The following is a 26,250-nucleotide window of genomic DNA, read 5'->3' on the forward strand; positions in this document are numbered from 1 at the left end:
TTAATTTGGTAGGCGAATGATAAAGATGCTTACGAGTGGCTATTTTTTCACCATCTAACGTTCGTATTCTTATGTTTGCCCTTTTTATTCACAGAATGTGCCCGCTATCATCCGCAAGAAGAAACGCGAAACTAAAGACTACAAACTCCGTGTGTTTGTCGGTATGTTGTTTCTTATCATCGTGTTTTTGGTGAGTTATTGGTAAAACACACAACGGAAATGGTGTTTGTGCTTGTGGTGCTAATTAGTTGGGCATACTTGCAGGTCGGCTACGCGTACGTCATGTACAATCAGAAGCTGTTGGCCAAATCGTACTTCGAGAGCATAAAGTTTCATAAAAAAACGCGGAACTTCCGGCTGCTTGACGGCAAGAGTGCAGAGCTGTTAACCGGTGTTCTGGGTACTTCACTGACCATTGAACAACCTTACAACTGTTTACCGAAGGATCTAAAAGACGATGGCAGTGTATGCTACGAGTGGAACTCCAAAGCTCGACTTTACATGAATCTTGCGAAATCTCCGGGCCCGGACATTAAATGCTACTCCTTTCAATGGGAATCACTGTTGAACGACCTCTACCCGACGGATTGTTTCGACGTTTCGGAAGAGCGTGGCTTTTGGTATGGCGGAGGTTTGACCAAGGGCATTGAATATATTCTAGGTAAAGCGTCGATTCCCGCCGGACCTTTCGTAACCGGTGATATCAATACACATCAGTGGGGCAATGCGTTGAAGCGATATTTTCTAAACTCACGCGGCGTGGCCATTCAGGTGGATGAGAAAACTCCACTATACATAAGCGTTAACACCGATTCTGGTGGACGCCGGTTGTGCTTGCAGGGGAGAAATGATAAATTCGCTTTTGTAAATCATCAGACCCGTTTTCCCGAGCTAAAGTACACAATTTGTTCGGGGCCGGATATGAAAACGCTCCACAATGGGCTTATGCAGAAAAGCTTATGGGACGGATTGACGGAGAGGGATAATGATGTGATAAAATCGCTGCTGCGTGAACCAGTATGGCAGATACCGGCCTCGAAACAGGAAGATCTCACGGAGATGGCCATCTACAACTACACGGAAAGCATCATAGCACTCGGATATCTTCGGCTGGGGCATGTTCTAGTGAACGAGTTTTGGCAGCGAACCATCGGTGATTTCCGTCTGGATGCGGAACGATTTCCTACGCTGGATGAGACGGTGAACATCCTCCATCGGCGGGGATTCCGTGTGTCATTTATGATTCAACCGTTCATCAGCACCGAAAGCACCAACTTCCGGGAGGCAGTTGCCAAAAAGTTACTCATATACGAACGAGAGTCGGAAAGAAGCATTCCGGCGCTCACGCGATATAAAAGCACTACCAGTGCTGGAGTGCTCGATGTGACAAACAATGCGTCAATTCCTTGGCTTGCAGAAAAGTTGAAAAAAATATCCGAGACGGTGGAGATTGATTCGTATTTTGTGGATTTTGGGACTGCCTTCAACATTCCCCGGTACTATCAGTGTTCCCAAACTTTGGTCAATCCGGATGAGTACAAAAACTACTTCATGGAACGGTTCGAGGGCACGCTGAGCATCTTTGGTGTATCGAGTGCCATTTCCGTGCCGCGACCACCATCCTTCTTGAGCCTACCACCAGTGAACAGTTCTTGGAGCGGATTGCAAAGCATCATTCCCACCATGCTTTCATATGGCATAATCGGCTTTCCGTTTCTAATGCCCGGTCCCGTGGGTGGAGATTTCGTGCTGCCTACTCAACAGCTGAAGAAAATGTATTCATACTATTCATTTGAATTGCCACCACTGCCCGATAAGGAGCTTTACATTCGTTGGCTTCAGCTTGCCACGTTTTTACCTGTTTTGCGTTTTACACACCTGCCTTCGGAATATCGGGATGATACGGTGACGGCAATAGCGAAAGAATTGGCTGACGTTCGCCAAAGAGTGCTTCCTTTGCTCGAACGCTTTTCGAGCATTGCCATGGACGAAGGATTACCAATTATACGCCCGCTGTGGATGCTAGACTCGACAGATGTAAATTGTTTTTCGATCGATGATGAATTCTCGATCGGCGATGGAATGATTGTGGCTCCCGTGCTCGAACGTGGTGAGACGGTCCGTGAAGGTAGGCTGACTGTGTTCTCTAGCCGACTGTGTTCCGGCTGACAGTTGAAGCGAAATATAAATTCATTTTGTTTTTATCTTACAGTTTATTTACCACAGGGTGTATGGAAGGACGGTATTGATGAATCGTTGCGAAAAGGAAGCCGCTGGATTCATAACTATCATGTACCGCAGAATAAGGTTGCTTATTTTATCAAAATGCCTGACAATACCCGTTTTTAGATCAGATGCAAAACCAGTAAATATACTATTTATTCTATTAAATAAAGTTTTATTAAATACAAACGTACTATCCACATAAAACATATTATAAAATCGTACGTCAAAGCGGTTTTGGACTGAGTGTGCGTGCGGTCTGATCAACCAGCGCTCAGCAATCGACGATACCGATGTAAAGCATTACAATGGATGTTAATATAACATATCACCGCACTACTAGCTCAAGAACGGATGGGTTTATTAAGCACCGCGGTGCCAACACCACTCGCGAACCGTTCGAACCGTAGTTTCAGATGCTGTTGTTTACCTCATAGTCAGCTGGTGTCGATGGTGATGGAAGATCGAACAGATTGCTATCGTCGATGGGAACTATCGTATCGGGGCGCTCTGTTTCATGGCTGGGTCGATGATGTTCTTGGCAGAGAGGTAAATCTTCACCACACGGTTCGTTGTCGTGTGGCCGGGGCTTATTATTGCAGTGCGTGTCCGGACGAGCGTTTGAGTTAGAATCCACACATAAAATCGACCTCCGACGTATGGGCATAGGCCCGATCGCTTTACGACACGTCATTGGACATAGCTGCCATGGACCAACCCACCAGTTGAACGGGCACGGATCATCGTTGCAGTCTCGAATGATTGGTTCGTGACGTTTGCCAAACGCATGTCGTAGACAAAGTTCCTCCTTGGCAACTCCTTTTCCCATTTGGTAACAGATGGACTCGCGGAACTGTTTTCCTCCTCCGCAGGTTGCCGAGCAGACGGACCAGTCGGTCAGCTTCCAGTAATACGTGGATTGATTGGTGTTGTTGTGCGAAGGAAGTGTATACTCGAAACGTAGTCCAACGTGGTTGTTTTTCTTCTTGATTACAATCTGGTGGGAGGAAAGGCGAAACGTTGCTCTACCATTAATCACTGCATTTCTTGATAATGCGATCGAATCACTTACGAAAACGTGCACATCCTCCATAATGGGGCCTGGAATTTTAAGTCTTTCCTGGTCATTTTCTCGTTCATAAAGACACAAACTGTTTGCTACCTCATACTCGCCGGGAAGCTGAATGAAACTACAGAGAAACGAAAATATGTGTAATTCAATGCGAATCGGGAAGAATGTTCACGCATCCAACGTTACTTACTGATTGCAATTAAGGTAGCAGTCATTCCCTGTTGACCGTCCAATGCCGATAAAGTTCTTGGAGGGAGAAATCTCTTCTATAAGTACATTTCTGGCACCAGCTGGTATCATCAGCACATTATGTATACCATCGGTGGTGTTAATTTTCTTTACGATTTCACCCTTCTTTACGTAGCAAGTATCACCGGTTCCTCCACAAACACCGCATCGGTCCTCGGTAGCGTTCGAATCTACAACCCAATCGCAGCCAACCGTACGACAGATACCGCCTATACACATGTCGTTCGTGCCCAGGTTGCAAAACGTTCCGTCCGCTGCCGTATCTCCGAAAGGTACAATCATTGTGTCTTCTGTGTTGCTGCAGTACAGCTCACACGGTTCGTCTACGGGGCGGTGCGGGGTGGTGAGTGAAGCAAAAAGTGTTATGTATGTTAATGTGTGTTTTTGAAAACTTCGAAGCCCTACACTTACTTTTATCGAAATACGGCAGCCAGCTGTACTTTTCGCCCTTGATCGTATCGTTATCGTGCGAAGAACATTGTTCAGCCCGGAAGCTGGGGGTGCCTATGGGACAAGCCTTCACGTGACATGTTTTGTAGCGTGCCCGTTCTCCAATGCAGAACATCCCACCGTGGGCCGGCGATGGATGGTCACATTCCCGAGTTTGTTTAGCTATACCAACACCGCACGATCGGGAACATTCGCTCCATGGACTCCAATCACCCCAGCCACCATCTACTGGCGCAGGCAGCTCTTCGACCTCAACGCATTTTTGATTCTGGCACCACATTCGCCGTCCGCAGTTGGTTCCCGGGGCTGCCGGCCGTAACATTGTGGTGCAAACTTCACCAACTAAACACCAAAGCTGTGTACAGATTTCGTCCAGCTTTGAGCACACGGTCATGTCTTCGTCGGTGGAGTTAAACTGCAGTCGACATTGGAGATCGGCGTTGTACATGGCTCCAGGAGGTAGTTCCGGATACTCGTACTCTTCTTGGCTGGGAGCATCCTCGAGGCACTGGCCAAGACCCTGATCTAGAAAATGTGTTATATCGCGACGACTGCAGTTTGACCATGAAACTTGCATAGTGTCTGCCTCGAAACTGGGCGTCATAATGTGTAGAATCGGCCCTATACGATGGTCACAACCGGTTTTCGCAGTATCATGGTACATTCCAAAACTATAAAGGTACGGAAAATACATTAGCTCATAAAGGAGGCAATCTAACGATCATGTTGATACATGTACAATATATATACATGTACAATACATGTTTATTGTATCATCTTTGTGATTAATTTGGTAATGTAATTAACTCGTTTTATTTCAAGAACATTACATCCATCGAATGTTTTTTGCATGTCCTTTCCATTTTATATTCTCTAAGTCCGACAGAAAACGGAGTTAATTCCACATGTTCTGTATTATCAATTTTCAATAGTTCTTCACACGGCTAAGAAAGATAACGATGTGGAATCGATGTACGAGAAGTAGTAATAAAGTACACACCACAAAATTATACTAACAAAACCGCGTCGCGTAAATAAACCACGTTCCGTAAGTGTGAATAGGAGCCAAAAGAAAGATTTATGGTGACAAGCGACGATAAATCAACTCTGGTAAGCGGGTAGATCCAACAAATGTGTAAGCATTGAAACTCCGGACAAGACAGGCTTTCCAGGACATGTTCGACACGTTGAACATTGCTACGACTGGTCCGAGTTGTCCGAGAATTGACTTGTTTCTTGCCTTTACTGTCAAATCATCTGAATTTTGGTATGTCTACTTACAAGGAGCGTACATGGTTTAAGCACCGTGACAAATAATACATGCACATATAAATTATTATGTTTCCATAACAGATTACCATGGAACTTTCTGGGTGGAACTAGCAACTTTTTGTTAATATTTGGTAGTTACTATATATCCTAGGCCTCACTTTGTGTGCAGAATGTATATTGGTTTATCTGGCATACAGTACAGCTATTGTCCAATAGGTGGCGCTGCTCAAGAGATCAGTGTGTATTTCTTCGAAGGATTTGATGATGTTTTTTTATACTAGTTATGAGATAAATTTTTCAATATATTGTTTCCGTAATAAAGGATGTGTATATAATAGTTTTAATGTTGGAAAGATATATTTCCGATAGTCAAGTTGATGCCGTACTTTCCAAAGCACTTCTCCTCCCATAGTTATCCGCTTTGATGTGTTCAATCTGCGAGATTAAATTTAGTGGCGGCGGTTAATTGAAGTTAATTAATTTCATCCAACACATTACCGTCGATTGGGTCGATGAGTTCCAGGTTCCGTGCCCTGCCGTCGCTGGATTAAATAACTTTCGCGCCGAACAAATCGAGTAGTACAAACGCAAACGAGTAGCGAATATGACTTTGAAGCAGATGAAGCAGATCAACCACACTTGCTATTTTTATGAATAATATATCTGCGGCTTCCCCAGTCGATCATATTGCGTCGTATCTCTCTCTCTCTCTCCACTTCTTTAAGATTTTTTCGTTTCCCTGCAGTATGCAGAAAGTGGTTCTGTGCGCGGGGTTTCCAGAATTTACCGTCAGTAGAAGCTCGAACCCCGCTTTGCGATCGTGTTGATCTGCCCGCGCGTTAGATGCAGCGTCACGATAATACAGATTTATGGGACTACTTTCGATAGCGCATGACATCATCTTATCATTATCCATGTCGCGACAATCTAGACAGTTCAGCATATCGAACGATACGCTGCTGGAGTCGGGTGTGACTAAGGGCCGGTAATCGATACCGCGCGAGCAAGCGCTGATAGATCGTTTTGCATTGCGTTTATGACTTTTATGATCGTGACTTGGACGAACAGACGCATTCTGGCGTTGCTATCACCAGTCAAGTCTAATAAAGTTGTTCTCATTATTCTGCAACGCTCAGTTTTACCTTTAACTTAGTCGCAACCATTAACGTCACTGAGTGATGTGGTAGGGGCTGTCGGTTAGAACAAACTGTTTGTTTATTTTAACATTTATTGCAAAAGGACAGCTTCATGGACAGTACCAGATAAAGTGCATACTGCGCTACGCTATGCAGTCAGTCTGGCGTTGTTGACATAAATTTCAATAAAATGCACCGGTTACCGGTGAACGAAATTCCGCTGGATCACCACCAGATGATTACATTTGTGAGGGAGACTTTCAGGCGACATCGCCTGGCCATAAGCTTGTCGGGTTGTTTGTATCAGGAAAGCAGTAGCATCGACATTTTTTATATATATATTTTCCTGAACCGAACGGTCATTTGCAGTGTGCTTGTTAGCTGCTGATTTCGATCGTGTGGAAGATATGGTGGAACACGGGTAGGGTGTAGGGTGTTCTTAATGAAAAATGAGCTCTAATCTGAATAATTGTAGAATAATTAATTCTCAACACCCGCTAGTCACCGTCTGTAACGCATTGACGCTACTGTAGGATAGTGGGAGACGCATTCGGAAGCTGTCCCCGTACCAAGAAACGGGGCCATTTAGGTTGAATTTAGTGGCATTAGCGTGAATGCGTTCGAATAGCTTTTGTCACGCTTGTTCGTTCACTTTGCATCTGGTTAGCATAAAACGTTAATTGTTATCTTTATGGACTTGTATGCACCGTCGAACGAGTGATACATGCAAGACTTTGAGCAGCCTCATGACTTCCATCGACACAAGTAAAAACTGCAGTAGCTTTCAAGCTCTGCTGTAAGATTTCTTACATAAAGGTTAATTGAATAGAAGTTAACCGGTAAACTATCACCAAAGCTGTGGCAGCGCAATGTTGGTGGCACCATGGTTGCTCACTTTAGTAGCTATGTCGAAGTTAATAGTTGGAAAAATAAAACATTCTTACCACAGGCCCACTTTCTGACTGTTCGACTTGCTCGACTGACGATTTTCATTATAAAATGTGTCTTTCGATAGCAAAGGCTTCAATAGAAATGATCGATCACACAGTGCGTAAGAAAATATAAGATTGTTCGTATAGTAATGGAAAAATCGGTGGGTCAATTTATAAAACTCCTTAATCAATGCAAAATGATTGTATCACTAAACGTCCGTGCATGTTTTCTGCTGCCTCACGAAATACCGTATTGCGAACTTGATCAATGAATGTTTCAATTTAATCCTCTGAGTTACATTCCTTACAACACACGTGCTGATACAGTAGGATACAGTGCAGCAACCAACGGGTTGACCAATCGAAATGTTGTGTACTGAACCGAACGAGGGAGGGACTTAATTCTTTGCCAATCCCAAGGCGTACCTCAGATCAATTAAAACGATTTCCCCTCCTACCATGTACAGCCTCCCCAACAGATGGCGAAACAATAAATTATTCGACGTGTCGATACAATTAGGGCTCATAAATCTTGATGACGAAGTTTTGTCAGCACAGCGACACTGCAGTTTGGCGAATTGATTGCAAAAATTCCACTACCAATTGATTCACTACCAGTGGTGTGAATAGCCCAGCCCAGCGATGATACTGCATGCTCATGATGCGTAAAGTGCGTGCATGATTACCAAGTTTTCGTAGACATCTGATTCGCGCACTTAATCTAGGTTCGTGCCGGCTCGTGATGACGGAGCAAGCCATCGCTAAGGAAGTCATCAATCAAACACTGTCATCCAGCCCACTTTGTCGATGCCGCTTCAAGAAAGTGACTGTGGACGGATTATAATAACATATGCAAATATTGAACAACAATTAAACCCAACCATCAGGTCGAGCGATACGCGACTACGCTGCAGCCAAATGCATCGCTGCTTGAGATGCTGAGATGCAGAGAGCTACTGTCAAGGCAGATTAGCGCACAGCCGTGTGAAACGTGAAAAGTTGCCGAGTGACCGGTTAGCGAAGTGGACCACCATCGGCGATCGGCCCATGCTTGACAGTTGCCGTGCTATTCGAGGCCAGGAAATAGGTAGTTGAATTTCAATCTGCGCACTCTCTCGTTGAAATGGGCGACACTTACTTGTGACCCAACTCGTGGGATATCGTATGTGCCAGGGTGATGCCGTTGTCCTCGTTGACACTGCACGATTTGTCCGGCCGACACATGCCGCCTACGTTGGCCACACCAAGGGTTCTGTTGGGAAGAAACAAAGCGTTGCAGATCAGATAAAGAAATGGTTGGGAAAAGCATGCGATGAAAAGCAAGGGCATGGGGTCGGAACGGAGAGTGCTTACGCGCATCCATAGTTGGAGCAGATGTTCTTTCTTGTCACCAGAATGGCCACGTCATGATGGTGCGGATCTTCGTCCGGTTTGGGATTAAGATTTCTCTGCCAACTGTTATGAGACAGAACGTTTGCATTAACATGAAAGCCGCACAGCTCACAGGAAATTGTGGAATTACCGGCAAAAGTTCTCCAGCGTGTTGCTGGCCATATGTGTCACGTTGAAATCAGCATGTGAGTCCTCCTCTTCAAGAATAATAATCTTGACCACCGTCACCTGGATGGAGTTGCCGATGGTTGGATCTTTGTACAGTGACGATACCATATTCATGATCATCAGAAGGTACTGCTGTAGATCGACGTCCTGGTGAAACTGCACCATTGAATGATCGGCCACTACGAGGGCTTCCACGTGGCGGGGCTTGCTGATGCTTCGACGAGTTCTCCTGCTCTTCCCAACAGTTTTAATCACATTTCTTTCACTTTCTTCTCTGGTCTTCTGGTGTAAGGATGCTGCCAGCTCAGGATGTGGATTGCGCGTTTTGCGACCGCCTTGGACGAGGACCTGTAATGGAGGCCTTTGGAAATTTCTTACACATTCGCAAAGAACAAACAGACAGATGCTTGCAAGCCTGAGAGCACAGGCCACGATCAACGAGTGACAGCATGATGCTGCTGTAACAGGCGGTGGATATTACCTTGCCCTGGTGTTGCCATTCTAGTCGCGTTTCCGTCAATCGGCGAGGCTCTCTAGTACCGCAGTTACTTAAATGTCGTTTCTTGCGTTTGCGCTTCTTTTTTTTGTTGACAGAACGCGAGTTTTGCTGATTGGCGATAGAAGAGAATGGAGATCGATCGTTGGTTTGTTAGCAATAGATTGGTTGTAAATTTTCCAGGCTGTATATTATTAGATTACATAGCATTTATCATAAAAGCATTACCTTCGATGGAGTCTCTTTGACATCGGCTCTTTTGAAAACTACATGCGGATGCTCGCCATTCGAACCTAGGGGGAGATTTTTTGCTGGTTCAATCCAATACTCTGTCCTGTTGGTTCTCATTACACCGACCTGCAATAAAGAATTATTTATTTATTTTTGAAGTTCATCATGAATGTCCACTGAAAGCATCCATTTGGATTTTGTATTGCATCTGAGTTGAATTCATTGTTGAGAAATAGTTTAAGTATATCAAGTTTCGTTTTAAATAAGCATCATTGGCTGAGGCAATGTCGGCTTCTTCATTTGTGATACGAACACGCACCCAGACCATGTCACTGTCAATGTTGGAGCAAAGCAAAGTTCGATAAATATATTCCTGATTATCGCCGATCGCAGATGAGAGTAGGATCGAGTTTTCGCATTTCTTAGCGACCAGATTGTGAAGCCGTGTGGTAGATACCATTTTCTGAACATAATGCTTATGTGTATGTGGAGCTAGTGACCGGTTTTTCACACGTCCCATTTCCAACAGCGTCGTGCGTGATGAGAGAGAGACCGTGCTAAGGCCTACCATAGTGAAGGAGATGTTTGCTTTTGGCATGACATTAGGTTAATTAAAATATTATCCACCAAGCGATTACAGCCAATTAGTGCCGGATATCACGAATCATACCCATAAATATAATTTTCTCGTGGAATAAAACATGACACTGCGTGCGGCAGGGCCATAGCGAGACATTATGAAAGGAACTCAGTCTAGCAAGCCGCACTATAAATAATAAAGCAATTTGGTTTATGATTTTTTCTAAAGTCTAAGATATAATTCATAAACTTTAAAATGAAATCAATGTTGTGTCGAACAGCTAGAACGTTTCATAATTACGGCAACATATTTCTATTTCTTTTCCATATAGTAAATTCTTTCATCATTTCACTATTGGCCTGATGAAAGCTGAGTAGTTAAATAACGCAAAAGAAAAAAAAAGTTACACGTACAATGGGTTAGTGACAGAATTTAATTACATTCCTCGTCTATCGCCAATTGAAGTCATTCGTTCACAGTCGTTGTTGAATCCCAGCACTGAGCACCGATAAGGTCAGACCAATGGTTTCAACAACTGTAGTCATGCGTTGCAACCGACTGCAAGCCAAGAATTTGTTTTACGTTGATTGGATTGCCCGCAACAGAACCGAATATGTTGAAAAGCACGTGCAGAAAGCGCGAGAATAAATTTTTCAACCCGTGAAGGAAAAGACAAATGACCGTTTCCTTACAAATGGTTGTATTAATGCTTCATTTGCGTGGTAGAAAACAACTCCTTTGCCATGTAGACATGTGTATGATGCTTGGTTTAGCAGCGTTAGGCAAGAAAGGAACCGATCCTTCAAAGGGCGCGATAACCATCAGTGGTAACGTGAGCGACGATTGTGGATGCTTAAATAAGGGTTAGGGCTAGCGCGTTGCGTTGCTCACTGACTCAACAGCCTCGTGATTCTAAAATTAATTATTTCGTCCAATACACTAAGGGAAGAGACGATGTGTGAGAGACTTAAGAGCACGACTGAATCGATAATGATCGGGTGAAGTAAGGCTGGCGCCAGGAAGGAAGTCGCCGCTGAGCCGCGTCGTGAGTATGAGGCGACTGGCAGAACGATGCACGATCGGCTGGGCGGTTGCACAAGGCGAAAAAGTCGTTGAAAAGTGAAGCTTGACAAATCCCTTCGAATTCTTGCTGGCGGAAACTCGGAAAAGCGTCAGCATATTGGCAACGATGGTTGGAATGAAGCGAAGTAACAACCGTGTTCTGTACGATGGCGCCCACGGCAATACAACTTACCAGTCCATTGCAGGCGGATAGCGCCACTCGCGATTGGTCGTGACCTCGGACCTGGCCTTGGTAGTGACAGTTGATGTGCCCCAACGGCCGAGCTCGCGTGTGGACGTCGCGTCGATGTCGCTCGATCACCATTAAAGGCGCAACAAACGTTGCCGTCGATGGTCTGGTTGCCGGGAAAAGCGGCGTAAGAAAGGAAGAGAGAGTACATCTGTTAATATTGTGCAGTCTTTATTGCAAATCTTTTGCGGTGGCTTTCATATATCAATCACATTCGTTGTGAAGCGATTGGACAAACATGTTTTATCTTTTATGAATGCGACTGCTTGTTGACAGTGGCGCCTGCACGATCGATGTTCTAGGGTTTGATGCAACGACGAACGGTATCGACGAAATAGAGCGGTGAATATTTTGGGATACATTCTTAACCTTATCCATCAGAATATGTTTGATTTGTTTGGTTTTGATAAGATGCTTTGTACTAACAAAAAACACTTACTCAAGTTCCAGGTGATGCGTTTCTCCGTCAATATCGATGTGATAGTGAAGGTGTTGCGCAGGACTATTTTGCACTGTACTGCGGCGACTACGCCACCGTCCATCATTTCCCGACCGGAGCTCATCGTCTTGCACTTTTGAGTGATGGTGTGTTAATTCGTGTGAAAGAATTTCACCGAGATGATTCACTTTTCGTGGCACAATTACCCTTACGCCCTCATCCAAATGGTGCGTGTATATGCCTGAGAATGCAAAAAAAAAAAATTAATTGTACAAATTTGTCGTTAAAAATAACTTAGCTAATAACTTCGGGTACATAAAGTGGTTAGGAACGAAGGAAGGAACCTAAAGTGGAGCTGACAACTGTTGCGAAGTGTGAGTTCGGATAAAAGGTTTATTTGATGATTCAACTTACCTTGATATTTAGAGGCAGAAGGAACAATAAACAATATTAGTGGCAAAATGAACAATGCTTTAGTTGAACTCATTTTTCAGTTCTTTTTATCGGTATACAAAAGCTGTATACGACACCACGATATTAGCTTTTACTTTTGCTTTTCTGTCAAGATTTAGTTACTGTGTTTTTTGAACAACTATTTTTTGCAGCACACTATCGCCTTCGCCATACTTGAAGATGCTCGCAAGGATAATAAATTCAACATGATGATCCACACTACACACTGGATAGCAGAAATTTGCACTTTTTAAGATTATCGTTGTCACTATTGTCACCGACAGTTTAATGCACTTATCCACTATTTCTGAATTACTTTTAGCGTGTTACGATCACCGAACGAATCAGTGACATATGTTTGTTTCACTACACTTTTAATGGACACCAGTAGAGTAATGCGTCCGTTCGCGGAAAACCAGCTTTGGTTTAACTATTACATTTCGTACCCAAGTTTTCCAGGTTGCGATTGCTGGCGAAAGGGTTGGCATAAAACAGAACACTTATCCATTATCGATCAATCTGCTCATTGTGAGGTCTCAGTGGATGCTTGGTAGATTGTCGATGGGAAGATCGTTCCCAGTATAGAGAGGAGATTGAGTGACAAGCAGAAGGCAAGTAGAATCAGATGGAGTCAGATCGGATGGATGCTCGTAGCACACGTTACGCTCAACTGCTCGGCTCGACCGTGCGTACGCAAGTGATCGCGATTGCGGCAGGCGGCGGGTTCGTGGTCTGCTGCGTGGTGCGCAACAAACTCAAGCAGCGGCGGTCGTGATGCTGTCGCAACACTACGACAAAATGACACCGCAGTCACACTCTTCGTCGCGCCAAATGCTTGTTCGAATGGTTGAGGATCGGCGTGGTAGGTAGATGAGGTAGATGGAGGAGATTTTCAATCGAATGCCGTTGCGGTGAATTCTGCGGTTAATTTGTGGCCTCCCGGTTTCGAGCGCCGTGTGAATCCGGAACCGGACCGACGGTACGAGTTGTAGAAGCTTGCGCGATCGCTTTGGAGCTAGTGTTTGGGCGATTTTCACCGCTTTACACTGTATCTTCCGCTCTCGTTCGATTCGAAAATGGGGGATCTATGGATGCGCAAGGAAGGTAGCTGCAGGTTGACGGCGGTAGGACATCGACACGTTTTTATCTTTCGTCGGGCATCGCGTAACAGCAACCCACAAACACGCTTCACACGGACGGGGTCGACACCATGCCGCTCGTATTAAAAAGGTACGCAGGTCCCCAGCTCGACGAGCCAACCATTCGACCAGGCCAACAAGCTAGCATGAGATACAAACAAAATAAAATTAAAAGCCAAAATAAATAAAAAAAAAAAGATGACGATCGCTGGCAGGCATAACAGCAAATGATCAGGTAAAATCGGAATCAGATAAGGTCTAATCGAGTTTTAATACTGCGCCGCCTTTTGTCGTACATCTTCCGGAATGGCTTTTCGATGTCGTCGCACAATTCCAAGGGACGGAATGGAAAAGTCAGACGGTGGGTGATTATGTTCTGTAGGAAAGGATAAAAGCAAAAGGCGCCAGATTTTTATTCAAATGGATTTAAAATGCGACGTGGGTGTGAAATGGGAATTGGTTGAAAGTGACTGGCGCTGAGATGTCCATTTCACGATAGCTGTAGCTGTTCAGGATTGATTTGAATGAAAAATTGTTTTTTAAACTGTTCACACGATAGGCAGACAGCGGACTTTGTTTCGTTGACATTTATAATACGCGTTTGGTAATAAAATAAACTATATCTATTGATCTCGGAATCGCAGACCTGAAGGTGTATCTGAAACATTTAGAATTTCTTTGCGTGTTCCTCAAACCTGAATAGCTTTTCAAAAAAAAAAAAATCAATAACAAATAATTGTAAAACATTAATGTACTACGTGTTGTACAAATTGTTATCCGAATAAATTGAAAAAAAAAGAAAATTTGCCGAGGTCAATTATTTTAAAGTCAGACCTATCCAATTCTTCAGAAAGCTCTCAGTGATTGAACAACTGTTGGAATGAACTAGCTTTCATGGTAGCGCCAGACATTAAAATTTTAATCGTCTTTCTTATCGATAGCGCCATTACTGAACGACAGAAATACGTGCTGCAATTTATAGATGGGCTTTAATTAAGAGTTTTATGTCCCGATTGTCAATGAAGCACAGTTTGATCGCTCCTTTCTGAGAGAGGAATTTTAGTTGAGCAAAAAAGCCCATAAACTTGTGGCAGAATGTATTTGTAAGCTGCGTGCCCAAAGTGTTGGCTTGTGAAAAAATCAGATCCGGTTTACTTATGTTAAAATTCAGATAATATTATTAGTTTCATCTATAGTAGCAGAAATAAATAAACCCAAGAAGAGCGCCGGCCAAAGAAGACCGTCTTAATCTTAACGTATTGCCGTACTATCACGGCACAAAAGGATGATATATAGGCTCAACCTTGTGGAAAGATTATGTGTTGATGGGATTTTTTGCATCGTTTAACGAACATGAATAGAGGTTTCATGAGACCTGTTTTTTTCCCAAATCTCACCCAAAAATTTGGTTTTAGATATTGATTGTAATAAGGTTAGTGGCGATACAAACAATAAGCACTTTAGCCGAAAACGATACAACACATCATTCGAAATAGAGACACACGAGAACACGGGTATTTTAGATAAATAAGTTAGAACGAAATTTTAGAAAATTTAGCCACAAATCCTCGATTTGAAGTAAGACGTCTCAGTAATTTGTTTTGCAAATGCTCATATGGAAATATGACCATAATAATATAACCAAAATAGCTTAAGATCGGTAGTCGGACGATCTACTCGCCATTATTTTGGTATGCTTCCTCCGTAATTACTCTGTTCATCACTTCATTCATCAAACTCATAATGGGCGTATTGTATCGGTATAGTGGGAAGGTTGGTGGGTGGATAAACCGTTTAACAGATCGTTCGTCCCAATCACAAAAGAACATTCGATCCGAAAAGGCAAAGGCAACAGCTTTGCTCCATAATCCTTTAATTTGTAATTGTAATATCGCTTCCGTTGTGGAGAGGCTTGAGCAGAGTGGCAGCGCGAATGAGCTGGGCCGACTTTTAAACCTAGCATTACCAAGCGCCGCCCAAACCCAGCAGTGGCCCAAAATTTGTCTTTTCTTTGGCTCGGTGAACATGAAAATGCTATAAAATAATAATGAATAAATCAATACAGTCCCGCAGCCATTGCCATTTTCGACTGTGCTGGACTGCCCCTGCCAAGCCACCGTTGGAATGCCCAAACAGTCTTCGCTGAAATATTGACCAAAAATCGTCCAAAAACGATTGACATTAGCATGCAGCTTATCATCTGTTAATTAAAGTGTCATCCTCAATGTCCCCGTTTGTTTCGGTCGTAAATCGTGCTCCTTATTACGGACTATAGCGATGAGGATCAAGTTTGGTAAGAGAGTGGTCGAGGTAGAACCGACAAAGTCATATTGGCGGCATTTTCTGTGCCGCGTCTTTTTTACGGCTTTCAGTCCGCTAATGCTGCGATTTTTGACGAGGCGGCTGTTGGCGTCGTGTATATTGAAGAGATTTGAAAGCGATTTGTCTGATTCGTCGCCTGTGGAATCGTTTTGACTGGGCCGTTAATGAGACCGTAAGCTACATATGTGATCGTTTTCTTTGTTAAATATTGTACGTTTCATATCGTGTTCATGGAAACTTTATGACTCGGTAAGAGGCCATTATTTTTCATAATTAGAATTGCATTTAAGGTTTGTCGAATGGGTTGCATCGGCGTATTTGATTTTATTGTTTTGGAGTATTCCTGGTAATTGGTGCTAGGTTTACAGTGTATTGCAGCCTAGGTTTATGAAATAAATGTAAACTGCGAAAAGTAGAATGCTTTTTTCTTCTGCATCATTTCTTTGTTGATGTCTTACGCATGTTCACTTTGATACACTTTCAGTATTGGTTTCTGTTTAGTAGCGAACTGTTCCTCCGCCTCAACAGTATACCGAGTCAAACAGATGTGTGTTAATCGTTTGAAAGAAATCCGGAGCAGGTTGTTAAGAAATTGATTGCTCGTAACGTTCGCGGGATATTCCGAACGACTGGTAATTAAAGTCTTGCGCGCGTTTCTAACTAATAAATCCGGAAACTACGTCAGAGCTTAATAAGATTTAATTTTGGAAGCAATGCAGTATTTGCTTGTGAGTTAAAATGGTAGGGTAAAAAAAAATTGTAGTGGAAATTCTTAACACAAGAGCCGTTAAAGATGCTCTACCAACGTACAGACTCTATAACCTTTTACTTTAGGGAACCATGGTATGGTAATAATCTCGATTTGGTTGAATGGTTTTGTGTTTGGTTTGAGGAAGAAAATTGCAAAAATAGCAAAACAAGCATTTCACTTTCTATTTTAGCCATATCTCTAATATTGGTGTCTCGTTCCGAATTTAACCTTTTACACGTACTAACAAAAGACAGAAACAAAAGTACATCGAGCACCAACTCTAATGCGTATGAGTTGAATGAATGCGAAGAAGATTCAAGAATTTGACCACACACAATCATTATACGACCACAGCAGTAGTAAACTCCTACGCGCCACTTAGCACCTTCACTGTTGATGTTTGAGGTACACTCGAGATGTGAGCGACGCTCATAAGCTGCCATGTATGCAGAGAAATACTCCCCAAAAAGCTGTCGATCGTGCTTAAGTGTCGCTGCTCGACGCGAACTGAATCATCCAGCTGGAACGCTCGTAAGGTGGCGTGTGTAACGCGCAATCGTTTCGTTTGTGACAGATAAGACCCGGTTTAGTTTCCGGTGTTCATTATACGACCAGTACGTCCCCCACGCGTGACCCAAAACAAAGCTATTAGTTGATTGGAGTACGCACCAAAACATACTCACATAATTGAAATAATCCACAGGCCGGCTGACTGCAAAGGACCACTTCCCTTATGAGGAGTTTATTGGCAGTCTGTATATGGTGACGCTACCACACTGGCACCAAAGTGATTTGGTGAATTAGCGGAACGACATACGACGCCAGAGAAAGATGCTAATAAATTTGCTCACCGTTGAGTGGTGGACACTTTTGCAGGGGTTGGCACGCTTGTTCCTACTTCACTAGTAAACAGTCCTGCAGGCTAGTCACCAAGCAGTTTTTCGTACATACGAAAACATATCGATTGAAATAAAACAAATGCGCATTTGTCCTACTCCGAATTGCACAGACGTTTAGGGCATGCGCTGCTGAAAGGATCATGTTTTGATTATCACTTTCCTTTGCTGTTCGTTTTAGTTTTCCACACATATTTGGCAACAAGTAAAAATTATCAACTAACCGATCCAGAAACATCCAGCCAAAATCGCACAGGTTGATCAAGCGTTCGTGAACGTCTTGATCGTATGGGTTTGATGAATGATAAAAGTTGTTTTCGTTTAGCTGGAGTTTGGTGGTAACTACGTGTGGTGTCGTTAATTTTATGGCAGCTTTTGACATGTATTTTTGTTTGTGTGGTGCCATTTTTCCACGTTTGCTATCGCTCTACTTCGTATGCTATCAGATTGAAGCGAGGGGCGTCATGTTTTAGGTTTCTTTAGCTTAAGCTCCTTCTTTGAACGCGATGCTGTGATTATGGAAAACAGAAGGACAACAGACCATGCTAACATTCGCATTCGTTGAATTTAAAATGCGACTTGATTGCTAATAAGTGGAACTGAAGCGCCGAGGCTATTTATACACATATGTTTGTGTTTATGGTTTTATAATCCGAACTGGAGATTATCATTTGCGTAAAATTACGAAATCATTTTCTCTGTGCATCCGATTTCGCAGATTTGTATAATGGCCTTGATAAAAAGGATTTAACGAATTTTGGCTGAATTGAGTTTTTTTTTATGCTCAAAAACTGTTGAAAGCCCTGGATGGATGCATATATCTTTCCATGCTTCTCAGCTGAATAAGACTAACGCACCGATCTTCGGAACAAAGTACGATCTTCGGCTGGTACGTGTGTACGATAATAGTGTGAACCCGTGACTAACCGAGCAATATTGATTGCATGCGGTGCAGTCGAAATCAGATACAAAAAAGAACGGAGCCAGCGTTGGATTTGTCTGACCAGCCAAAACCCATAAAAGGTCTGTTCGGTGTGCTCGGCGCATGCAACGATTTCTCCGAGCGTCGGTATGCTGTTCGTACGACAGCAAAGCAAGAGAAAAGGCGAACGGAGCCCTGCGATGCGTCCTTTGTACCTGTGTTCCTGTCGGTTCGTGCCCTTACCACCTCACCCCAGAGTTGCCTCGCCTACGATTTGGAAGTATCAACAATAATGATCTCGAAGTCGGGTTTCTGTTTCTTCCCGAACGAGTTTCTTCGCCCGATTCCTGGAGGGCTTATGCAGCAAGGTAAAGTATTGTGTAAACACCTTGCTGGCGCCTAAATGATACCTTTTCATTCTCTCTTTCATTGTTATTGTCGCTTCGCTTTCTGGCAGCATATTCTTTGGCCAGCGCTTAAGCGTCACTGCGCTTCTCATATTCTACCATGTTGGCGCCTTAGCTCGAACTTCTGACCACCGAAAAGCAGAAGCGAAGCACGAGCAACGGACGTGTTAGAAGCAATAGAAAACAAACTTCGCAAAGGGAAGAAGCTCGGATGCAGAGAAACTGTAAATGGAAGAAAAGGGAAAATCAGTTTCCATCAGGCGCACAGCAGTGAGGCCACCAAGATTACATTTGGCATGTAGGTTCTAGAGTTCATGGAACTTGCTGGTTGGCACCTTGAAACCATCTTTTGTCTGTTGTGCCACACGGATTTATATTGTCGTTGCTAAACTTGTGCCACATTAGATAAAAAAAGGACAAACCAAAATCCGACTCTTCATTAAGACTTGAAGTTCAACGGATTCAACGGTTAGCTCTATATTATTAGAATGTATTCAGCAACATAGGCAAACTATCTACCCACTATAAACACGTTGATTGAGGCAAGTGCTTTTCCAATCCTAACAGTTTGTTGGAGTGTGTGGAAAGTGCTAACAAAGTGTGGTTGAAATTAAATCGCGTAACTTTATAACATTTGCAGTCTCGAAGAGGGATGTCGCCGAACACATTTAAATCTTACATGTTTTACGAGTTTGCCGTGTATGGTGTTTAACGTATTTTGAACAAATTCACTGAAAGATCATTCCGTACACAACACATCACCACTGTGCAGTAGATGGCTTTTTATATTCAACACATGAATCACTATTCTGCAGCTATGTCAAGCATCGGCCATTTCATATATATTTGGTTCGTACACTTGTTCGTAGGTTATAAATACACACCACAATTAGGAATTAGAATAGCTGGAAAGGGCAGATGTTGGTGGCAGAGCACTCAAGTCACCGAATAGCATAGCAAAGTGAACACACTTGAAACACTCGAGATATTGATTAACGATTGCTTACAAATTGATCACCGATACGCAAACTGCTTAGCGTTGGTCGTTGCGAACTGATGTTTTCGTGAGCTTTTTGAAACTGGCACTGCACTACCAACGTTTGAACACTGATTTAACACGACGAAATGAACAGTTGCAGACACCCTTTGATCGCAAGCTGTACGAAACGATCCCGAGCCCGTGGCAACTATCGTAAAACTATCGACACAAACCGCGCACCAACGACCGGCTTGGACGAAATGCACGAGTGAAATAAAACGAGAACTGTAGCTCGGACTGCTAAGTCGAAACCAATGCAGGGCTGCGCAACTATTTTATGCTTTCTTTCCATAAGCAGACGGCTTGAATAAGCCAATGGATATTCTTTGCATCGTTTCTGTGCCGAACCGATATGTACTCTTAACCACGTGTATCGACAGTCTTTGTTCAGTTATTATAGGGTGTCGCATTGTTGAATGAATGTTGAAAATTTAGCAGCCCTGATCAAACGATTTGTTGGACTAGTGAGAAGCAACGCCGTAGTATTGACTAATCAAGGCAATGGAAAATTTATTTCACGAAAAGGGGTGAATAACAATTAAATTTTGTGAGAGACGTTACCATTGTTTGGGATAGTTTCATCGTGAAAATTTTTCCTTATTCGGTTAAGCTTCTACGTCAAAATGAGATCATGTTGCATGTATTGTTAGTGGAGTAATTTTTTTTAATAAAATACGGTCCGTGTGGATAGATTTAAGATAATGTCAAGCAACCAAATTCTGCAGATGGAGGTCCACGGAAGGTCAAGCATCATACTTAACAAAATTGGTAAAATGGATGTTTGCCGGTCCTAAGCGTTGATTTTTTCTGGAGCGTGAATATAGCGTGACTGTGTCACAGTCAACGAAAGCATACAAACATAAATAAACAACTAGTGTAAACGCTGCGAATTCTCGTGCGCCAAAGCCCGAACACCATTGACCGCGTTAGTACCGGAAGTATTCAGACCCCAAAGAAGATTCCAGCGGGTCCGAACAAGAATCAGCCCACCCCTCCCTGGTCACTGTCCATGCCACATTCTCTTTCATTACCCTTTTCGCTATCGGCATCTTTATTTGTTTCATCTACATCATAGTATTTCCGTTCAGCAATGGTGTTGAGCAAGCGCGCACGTTCAAGAGATTCGAGCGTCCATAAAACGGTTCCGGGCGTAAAATGTGAGTAGGTTTTGTTTGTTTACTGTTCAGACGCAGGAAGGAAACACTGTCGCTAGCCTACGCGATCGACGACGTGCGCCTCTCAGGCAAAAACTCATTGATGACGGTGAGGTTTGACCATAGATTATCTGGCTCCGATTCATTAGGAAGCTCATTCAATAGCAGAAACGAGAAACGTTCCAGAAATGGGTCACTGTTTGCCGTAGCCACGATATGCTTGATACCATTCGAGCAGCATGTGGTTTTTTTTTTTGTAATTTAAAATGGAAAAAAAGTTTGATAAGAGCACACAAAACGAAAGCGACACACTGTTAGACCAATCAAAACCAGGTACGGAGGATACGGAATGGCAAGTGGCACGTTGTGAAGAGCCGATATGCCATAGTAGAAGCGATTTGAAACGCTAAGTTTGAATGAAACATTAGAACCATGTTGTTCGATCCGATACGGGAGGAAACGCACTCGTAACAGAATGAACCAACCAACCAACCAACAACGAACGTGCTCAGTGTATCGAAGTACTTGAAGAAGGCGGGGGGACGTGTCGAAGCGCTCCACGACCACGCAGCATGTTGTCGTCTTGACCGGTCTTGACTGACTTTTCATTCATGAAAAATAGTGATTTACCTTCTGCGCGGCTTCTGCTAGCCTCTGGCTTGTACCGCTGCGATCGGCCGTTAAGCATTAATGAGACGTAAATCAACGAAACTGCGGAGTGTCTTACGTTTGTTGAACGAAGTGTTGGGTGCGCGTTCGCGAAAGTTAATCTGCGCGACGCGATTGCCCACGTTCGATTCCAATACGAGACAACATCATCAGAGCAAGTCGATCGATCGCGTACAGTTGCCTACTGACCAGTTTTGTTGTTTATTTGTTTTTTTTTTCTCTCCATTTTGTTTTCAGGCGCTTAGTTTACCCCACTGTTTCTTCCTCGTGTTGTTTAACTTCCCTCAAATATACCGTGGTGCCTTCTGTTTTGGAACATAAACATCAGAGTGTTCCATTAAATGATTAACCCACGCACGTGGTTTTATGTTTGAGACCAGGCAAGTGAACAAATGTACCGTCCGTCGGTGCCGAAATGTAACTTTTTTAAAGTAGGAAGCAGATATTTACTCCAGCAATATGCTCACTTTTTCCTATAGTTTGCTATGTTGGTTATGGAAAACAGGATTACATTTTTTTGGGGAATAAGTAAATATTTAAAAATATATGGCACATGTACATTTATATTATTGGCTTGTTCTTGAGTAAAAATTGTGATCTGATCGTATTACTTTAAGATAAAAAATAAATGCTAATGAATGAATTAATGGAAGGCTGAATGATACAGAAATAAATCTTTTTACCACCTTGTCACTCGCCAACAAGGTGTTTACTCGTGATCCCTACAAGTGTACGTTTAAATAGGATGATAGAAAATGTAACAAAAATGAGCTTTCAATACATTAAGAACAAGAACATTCGAATCCATCTCAATTTAAATAAAAAACTAACACATCGAACTTCCCTTCACACAAATGCCAAATAAGGCACATTACAAACAGCTTTAGATGTCCAGCAATTTGTTTAATATCAGGAACAAAAGTTAATTATTCCTTAAATTTATTACATCGCTAGGCGGAAATGTGTATATAAAAAATATGTAGAAAATAATTTATTCACAACAAAATAAATCTTTTAATTGATTTGTCCTGTAACTAAATCACTATACGCTGCGTGAAATATTTCAGTATGTTTTCAATTTTGAAACATATGTATTTGTGTTTCAAACGCATAAGTAAGTTTTCAATGTTGAGGAATATTTCAAACTGTGCTACACGGTCGAAAAGCTCCAAAAGCTCAAATATTCATATATAAAAACATCTGAGGTAAATTAATTATGCTAAATGATTATGCTGAAACTGATACTGGTTTTGATGAAAAACCGGATTTGCTTGATAACGGAAAATACATTGCAATACAAAACATAAACTTAAAAAAGTCGAAAATAATACAGACACACTACGACTTGGCCATGCAATCGTTCACTAGGGAGACGTCCCTTCATATCCTGCATATGATCAATCTATTGACCAGGAAAGATAAATTGATTGTTCCCCTATCCATTGGATAAAATTGTCAAAATGTCGTGCTAGAAAACACTTAATTTCCCCCCCTTCACATCATTTTCTAGTCTATCGATCTGATGAAACATTAGCGACGACTATATTGTTCACGGTACGCATTAGTCCCGCATTAGTCCCGTGTAAACCGCGTGGATAGGTTCCGGTCCATCTAAGCTACCAACAAAATGAAGGTGACGACTGGACATCAGGAGCTTTTCGGCTCGTTGTGGCGCTTTCCGAAGCGAGACGTGTTCGACTGTGTGCCGCTGCATTATCTCATACTAAAGATGAGCGGCATGGGATGCATCACGCCGCGGGCCGGTGTACGTAATGGGTCCACCGTGACGACACTATTGGATATTGGGATTTTTGTGCTAAACCTGATACTGGCCGTAAGCATGATGCTCTACGGGACATTCATCGCGCAACGACACCTGCAATCACCCATCATGTTCATCGGATTGAAGATGGTCAATTTCACCTGTTACGCCTCAACCATTTACGGTTTGATCAGCTGCTTCATTAACCGACACGAGATCTGGAAGTTCTACAACGAAGCGCATGCCGTAGATGCCATGCTGGAGGAGCTCGGTGCACGAACTGACTTCACCCGCAGTTTCATCCTTTTCGTTGTCTACTATACCGCGTCCATGGGAATTTGCTTTCTAGTGATCGCGGTAATGTACTGCGAAAACATTCCCTGGATGCTGCTGCTGAACCTGGGCTACTCGTACTACAGTCTGACCACCTTCCATATCGTCAGTCTCACGTGCATGGACGTGGTATGGGTGCGTAACGTGCGCTTAAACAAGGTATTTAGGAAGCAGTTTTCGCTGGAGGGTGGTACCATTGTCGATGCACCGGCGCTGACTGTCTGCGGTCCAAAGCAGACGTTGGTGCTGCGTCAGATAATGCAAATATTTGATAATATTAGTGACCTGGCGGACAAGGGCAGCTTTTATTATGGCATACAGGTATGCGCTAAAAACAGGGCTGCAGGGCATAGAAGACACGATATGAGACGGGTGACGTTAAGATGCAATGTAAATTTCTTGCTTTACAGATTATGGTTAGCATTGCGGGCTCTTTCGTCTACTTACTGTTCTACACCTTTGCCTTCACACTGGTCATCAGGTCGGTGCTGCCAGTCGAGAGCGTGTTCAATCCTGGGCCAATCCTTTCTTATTTGATGTTTGCGTACAGTATATTTGTTGTCGCATTTTTTGGAAATGCATTGAAGCAGCAGGTAAGATGTGGCTGCAGTAGATGTGATGAGCCATGAAATACCGTGCCAATGAATTTGTGTAACGATTTATTTTAAATAATATGCTAATCTCCTCCGTTCTGTTGTTGTCAATCACCTTTCAGGGTAAAATTACTGCACAGCTGATCGACAAGGCTATCAATTCGACAAATAATGCAGAAATAATTGAGATGGTATCTGGATGGTGTCGTGTAATGTAACCGATAAATGTCCGTGCCAATCACCTCCATCACTATCATTAGTTGTAGCAGAGTTGCACTAGCACAATAGCTGACCTCTTGTTTTTCGCGTTCTTTTGATGGTGTTTTGCTCATCTGAAAAATGTTATTACATGCGCCAAATGTGTAGAAGTGATAAAAAATCAAACGAACAAAAACGCTTGTTTGATTTGCTTTCTTACGGTTCATTAGCAAGGGAGAAACAAAGCTTGTATGTTATTTATAATTGTTTTTGTTTTGCCATTTTTAGCGAGTAAAATGACATTCCATGTTACAATTCTGCTCTGCCTGAGTGGAACCATTTTTTGTCGTTGCATATGAGTTGGATGCTGTGTACCCAGCACGCTTGTTGTGACCACTTTGCACTGACACTTGATCATGGTTCTGATTGTTTTATTTGCTGGTTGAATCCCTCGTTTCGGCTGTAGCATAAGAACGAAACGAATGTGCTCTGCTGAATGCGCTCGATGCTTGCCGTAGGATGGTATGTCAGTAAAATAGACCTTTGATTGCTCATCCAACACCATCTTCTATTGCCCAGTGTTGTTCAGTTTACGTTTTCAACTTTGGATTTGAATGTTTTGTTTGCACTGTCGCTTTTAATCTTACAAGAAATCATGCACTTTTTGCCGATGTCATGTGTCTTAGATTGGGTGCTTTTCATGCTTCATTGATGACGATTGTTGCTGCTGGTTTGTGCTTGTGACGCATGGTAGTGGCGTTAGGTTTGCTATATATTTACGGATGGATACGTCCGGAAGTTTGCTAAAAACTGGTAAATGCATTTTCCTTCATCTTTCCTTTCCATGACTACCCGGCGGATGGTTGTGGCGATTTCAATCATGCTGGCGCGATGGTGATGTGTGGCAGTTGCGAATGTTTTTGATGCAGTTGGGACATCGATCACCGATGATAACATGCGGACTTTTTCCATTCGACTGGACGCTGATTTTTTCGGTAAGCTTCATGCAGGACGCCAGCTTATTGGTTCTCAAACACACGCTTTAACTCGATTTTATCCAATGTGAGCGTAAAAAATGCAATGCTGATGAAGCTAGAGCATGCTGGTAGGCAGTGCAGTGCTGGAAAAGACAAAAACTGCGAAAAACGACATTTGCTGTCAAAACATAAACACTCGATTGAACGCTTCAATCAGCGGCGTTTGAAAATGATACAAGAAAATGACTCTTCATCAATCTATCTAAACGTTTATCCGCTGTACTAAATCGATCGATAAAATGATGTTGTTTACGCTAGTGGAGATGATATCGGCGATTTTATATTTTATATCGCTCCATTGTTTCTACAGAGAGAAACACATTAAAAAAGAGAGACAAAGGTTTAGGACATAAACAATTTCAAGTTGATTATATTTTACGATCGTTTCAAAACGACGCGTGGATGGAAACAAAAAACTAATCTGAACTTATCGTGTTTGAAAATGCTTCGTGCTTCGTTTCAGATCCTATCCACTGCAGCCACTTATATTATCATTTTGCTACAGTTTGAAAGTGCAGGAAATCCCTCGGCCTAGGAAGGAGTGCAAGAACTGAATATTGTGTTAACTGGAAATTCGTGTTACAATACAAATAAAACCACCCTTAAAAGCCCCAGAGCGAGTC

At 42.8% G+C, this 26,250-nt stretch overlaps 3 protein-coding genes across 5 annotated transcripts in view; 2 read left to right on the forward strand and 1 right to left on the reverse strand.

Annotated features, from left to right (window-relative positions):
• Positions 1-2,413, forward strand: part of LOC126556954 (myogenesis-regulating glycosidase) — a 259,937-nt gene extending 257,524 nt beyond the window's left edge. For both annotated transcript variants that reach the window (XM_050212534.1, XM_050212533.1), the window contains 3 exons: positions 95-190; positions 265-2,128; positions 2,213-2,413. In XM_050212534.1, the coding sequence (XP_050068491.1) occupies positions 95-190; positions 265-2,128; positions 2,213-2,349 (2,097 nt within the window). In that variant the 3' untranslated portion in view covers positions 2,350-2,413. The remainder of the gene's footprint in view (positions 1-94; positions 191-264; positions 2,129-2,212) is intronic.
• LOC126556903 (A disintegrin and metalloproteinase with thrombospondin motifs 7) overlaps positions 1-12,439 on the reverse strand; it is a 42,820-nt gene extending 30,381 nt beyond the window's left edge. Inside the window, exons 1-12 of one of the 2 annotated variants that reach the window (XM_050212451.1) lie at positions 12,367-12,439; positions 11,953-12,193; positions 11,457-11,619; positions 9,619-9,747; positions 9,376-9,501; positions 8,857-9,242; positions 8,688-8,789; positions 8,473-8,586; positions 3,956-4,665; positions 3,486-3,867; positions 3,296-3,413; positions 2,607-3,220 (exon numbers count right to left, since the gene is read on the reverse strand). In XM_050212451.1, coding sequence (XP_050068408.1) covers positions 2,636-3,220; positions 3,296-3,413; positions 3,486-3,867; positions 3,956-4,665; positions 8,473-8,586; positions 8,688-8,789; positions 8,857-9,242; positions 9,376-9,501; positions 9,619-9,747; positions 11,457-11,619; positions 11,953-12,193; positions 12,367-12,439 — 3,129 coding nt within the window. In that variant the 3' untranslated portion in view covers positions 2,607-2,635. Of the gene's footprint in view, positions 1-2,601; positions 3,221-3,295; positions 3,414-3,485; positions 3,868-3,955; positions 4,666-8,472; positions 8,587-8,687; positions 8,790-8,856; positions 9,243-9,375; positions 9,502-9,618; positions 9,748-11,456; positions 11,620-11,952; positions 12,194-12,366 lie in introns of those variants that run through there. The other variant, XM_050212450.1, reaches the window with a different exon arrangement.
• Positions 12,440-23,331: 10,892 nt separating this feature from the next.
• Positions 23,332-26,162, forward strand: LOC126558350 (putative gustatory receptor 28a). The gene is made up of 5 exons (XM_050214351.1): positions 23,332-24,120; positions 24,210-24,392; positions 24,515-24,583; positions 25,499-25,585; positions 26,091-26,162. Exons 1-5 carry the CDS (start codon positions 23,332-23,334, stop codon positions 26,160-26,162), a joined length of 1,200 nt encoding a protein of 399 aa, XP_050070308.1.
• The last annotated feature ends 88 nt before the right edge of the window (positions 26,163-26,250 follow it).

Source organism: Anopheles maculipalpis, chromosome 2RL (assembly GCF_943734695.1).
Source record: "Anopheles maculipalpis chromosome 2RL, idAnoMacuDA_375_x, whole genome shotgun sequence".
Lineage (NCBI taxonomy): Eukaryota > Metazoa > Arthropoda > Insecta > Diptera > Culicidae > Anopheles > Anopheles maculipalpis.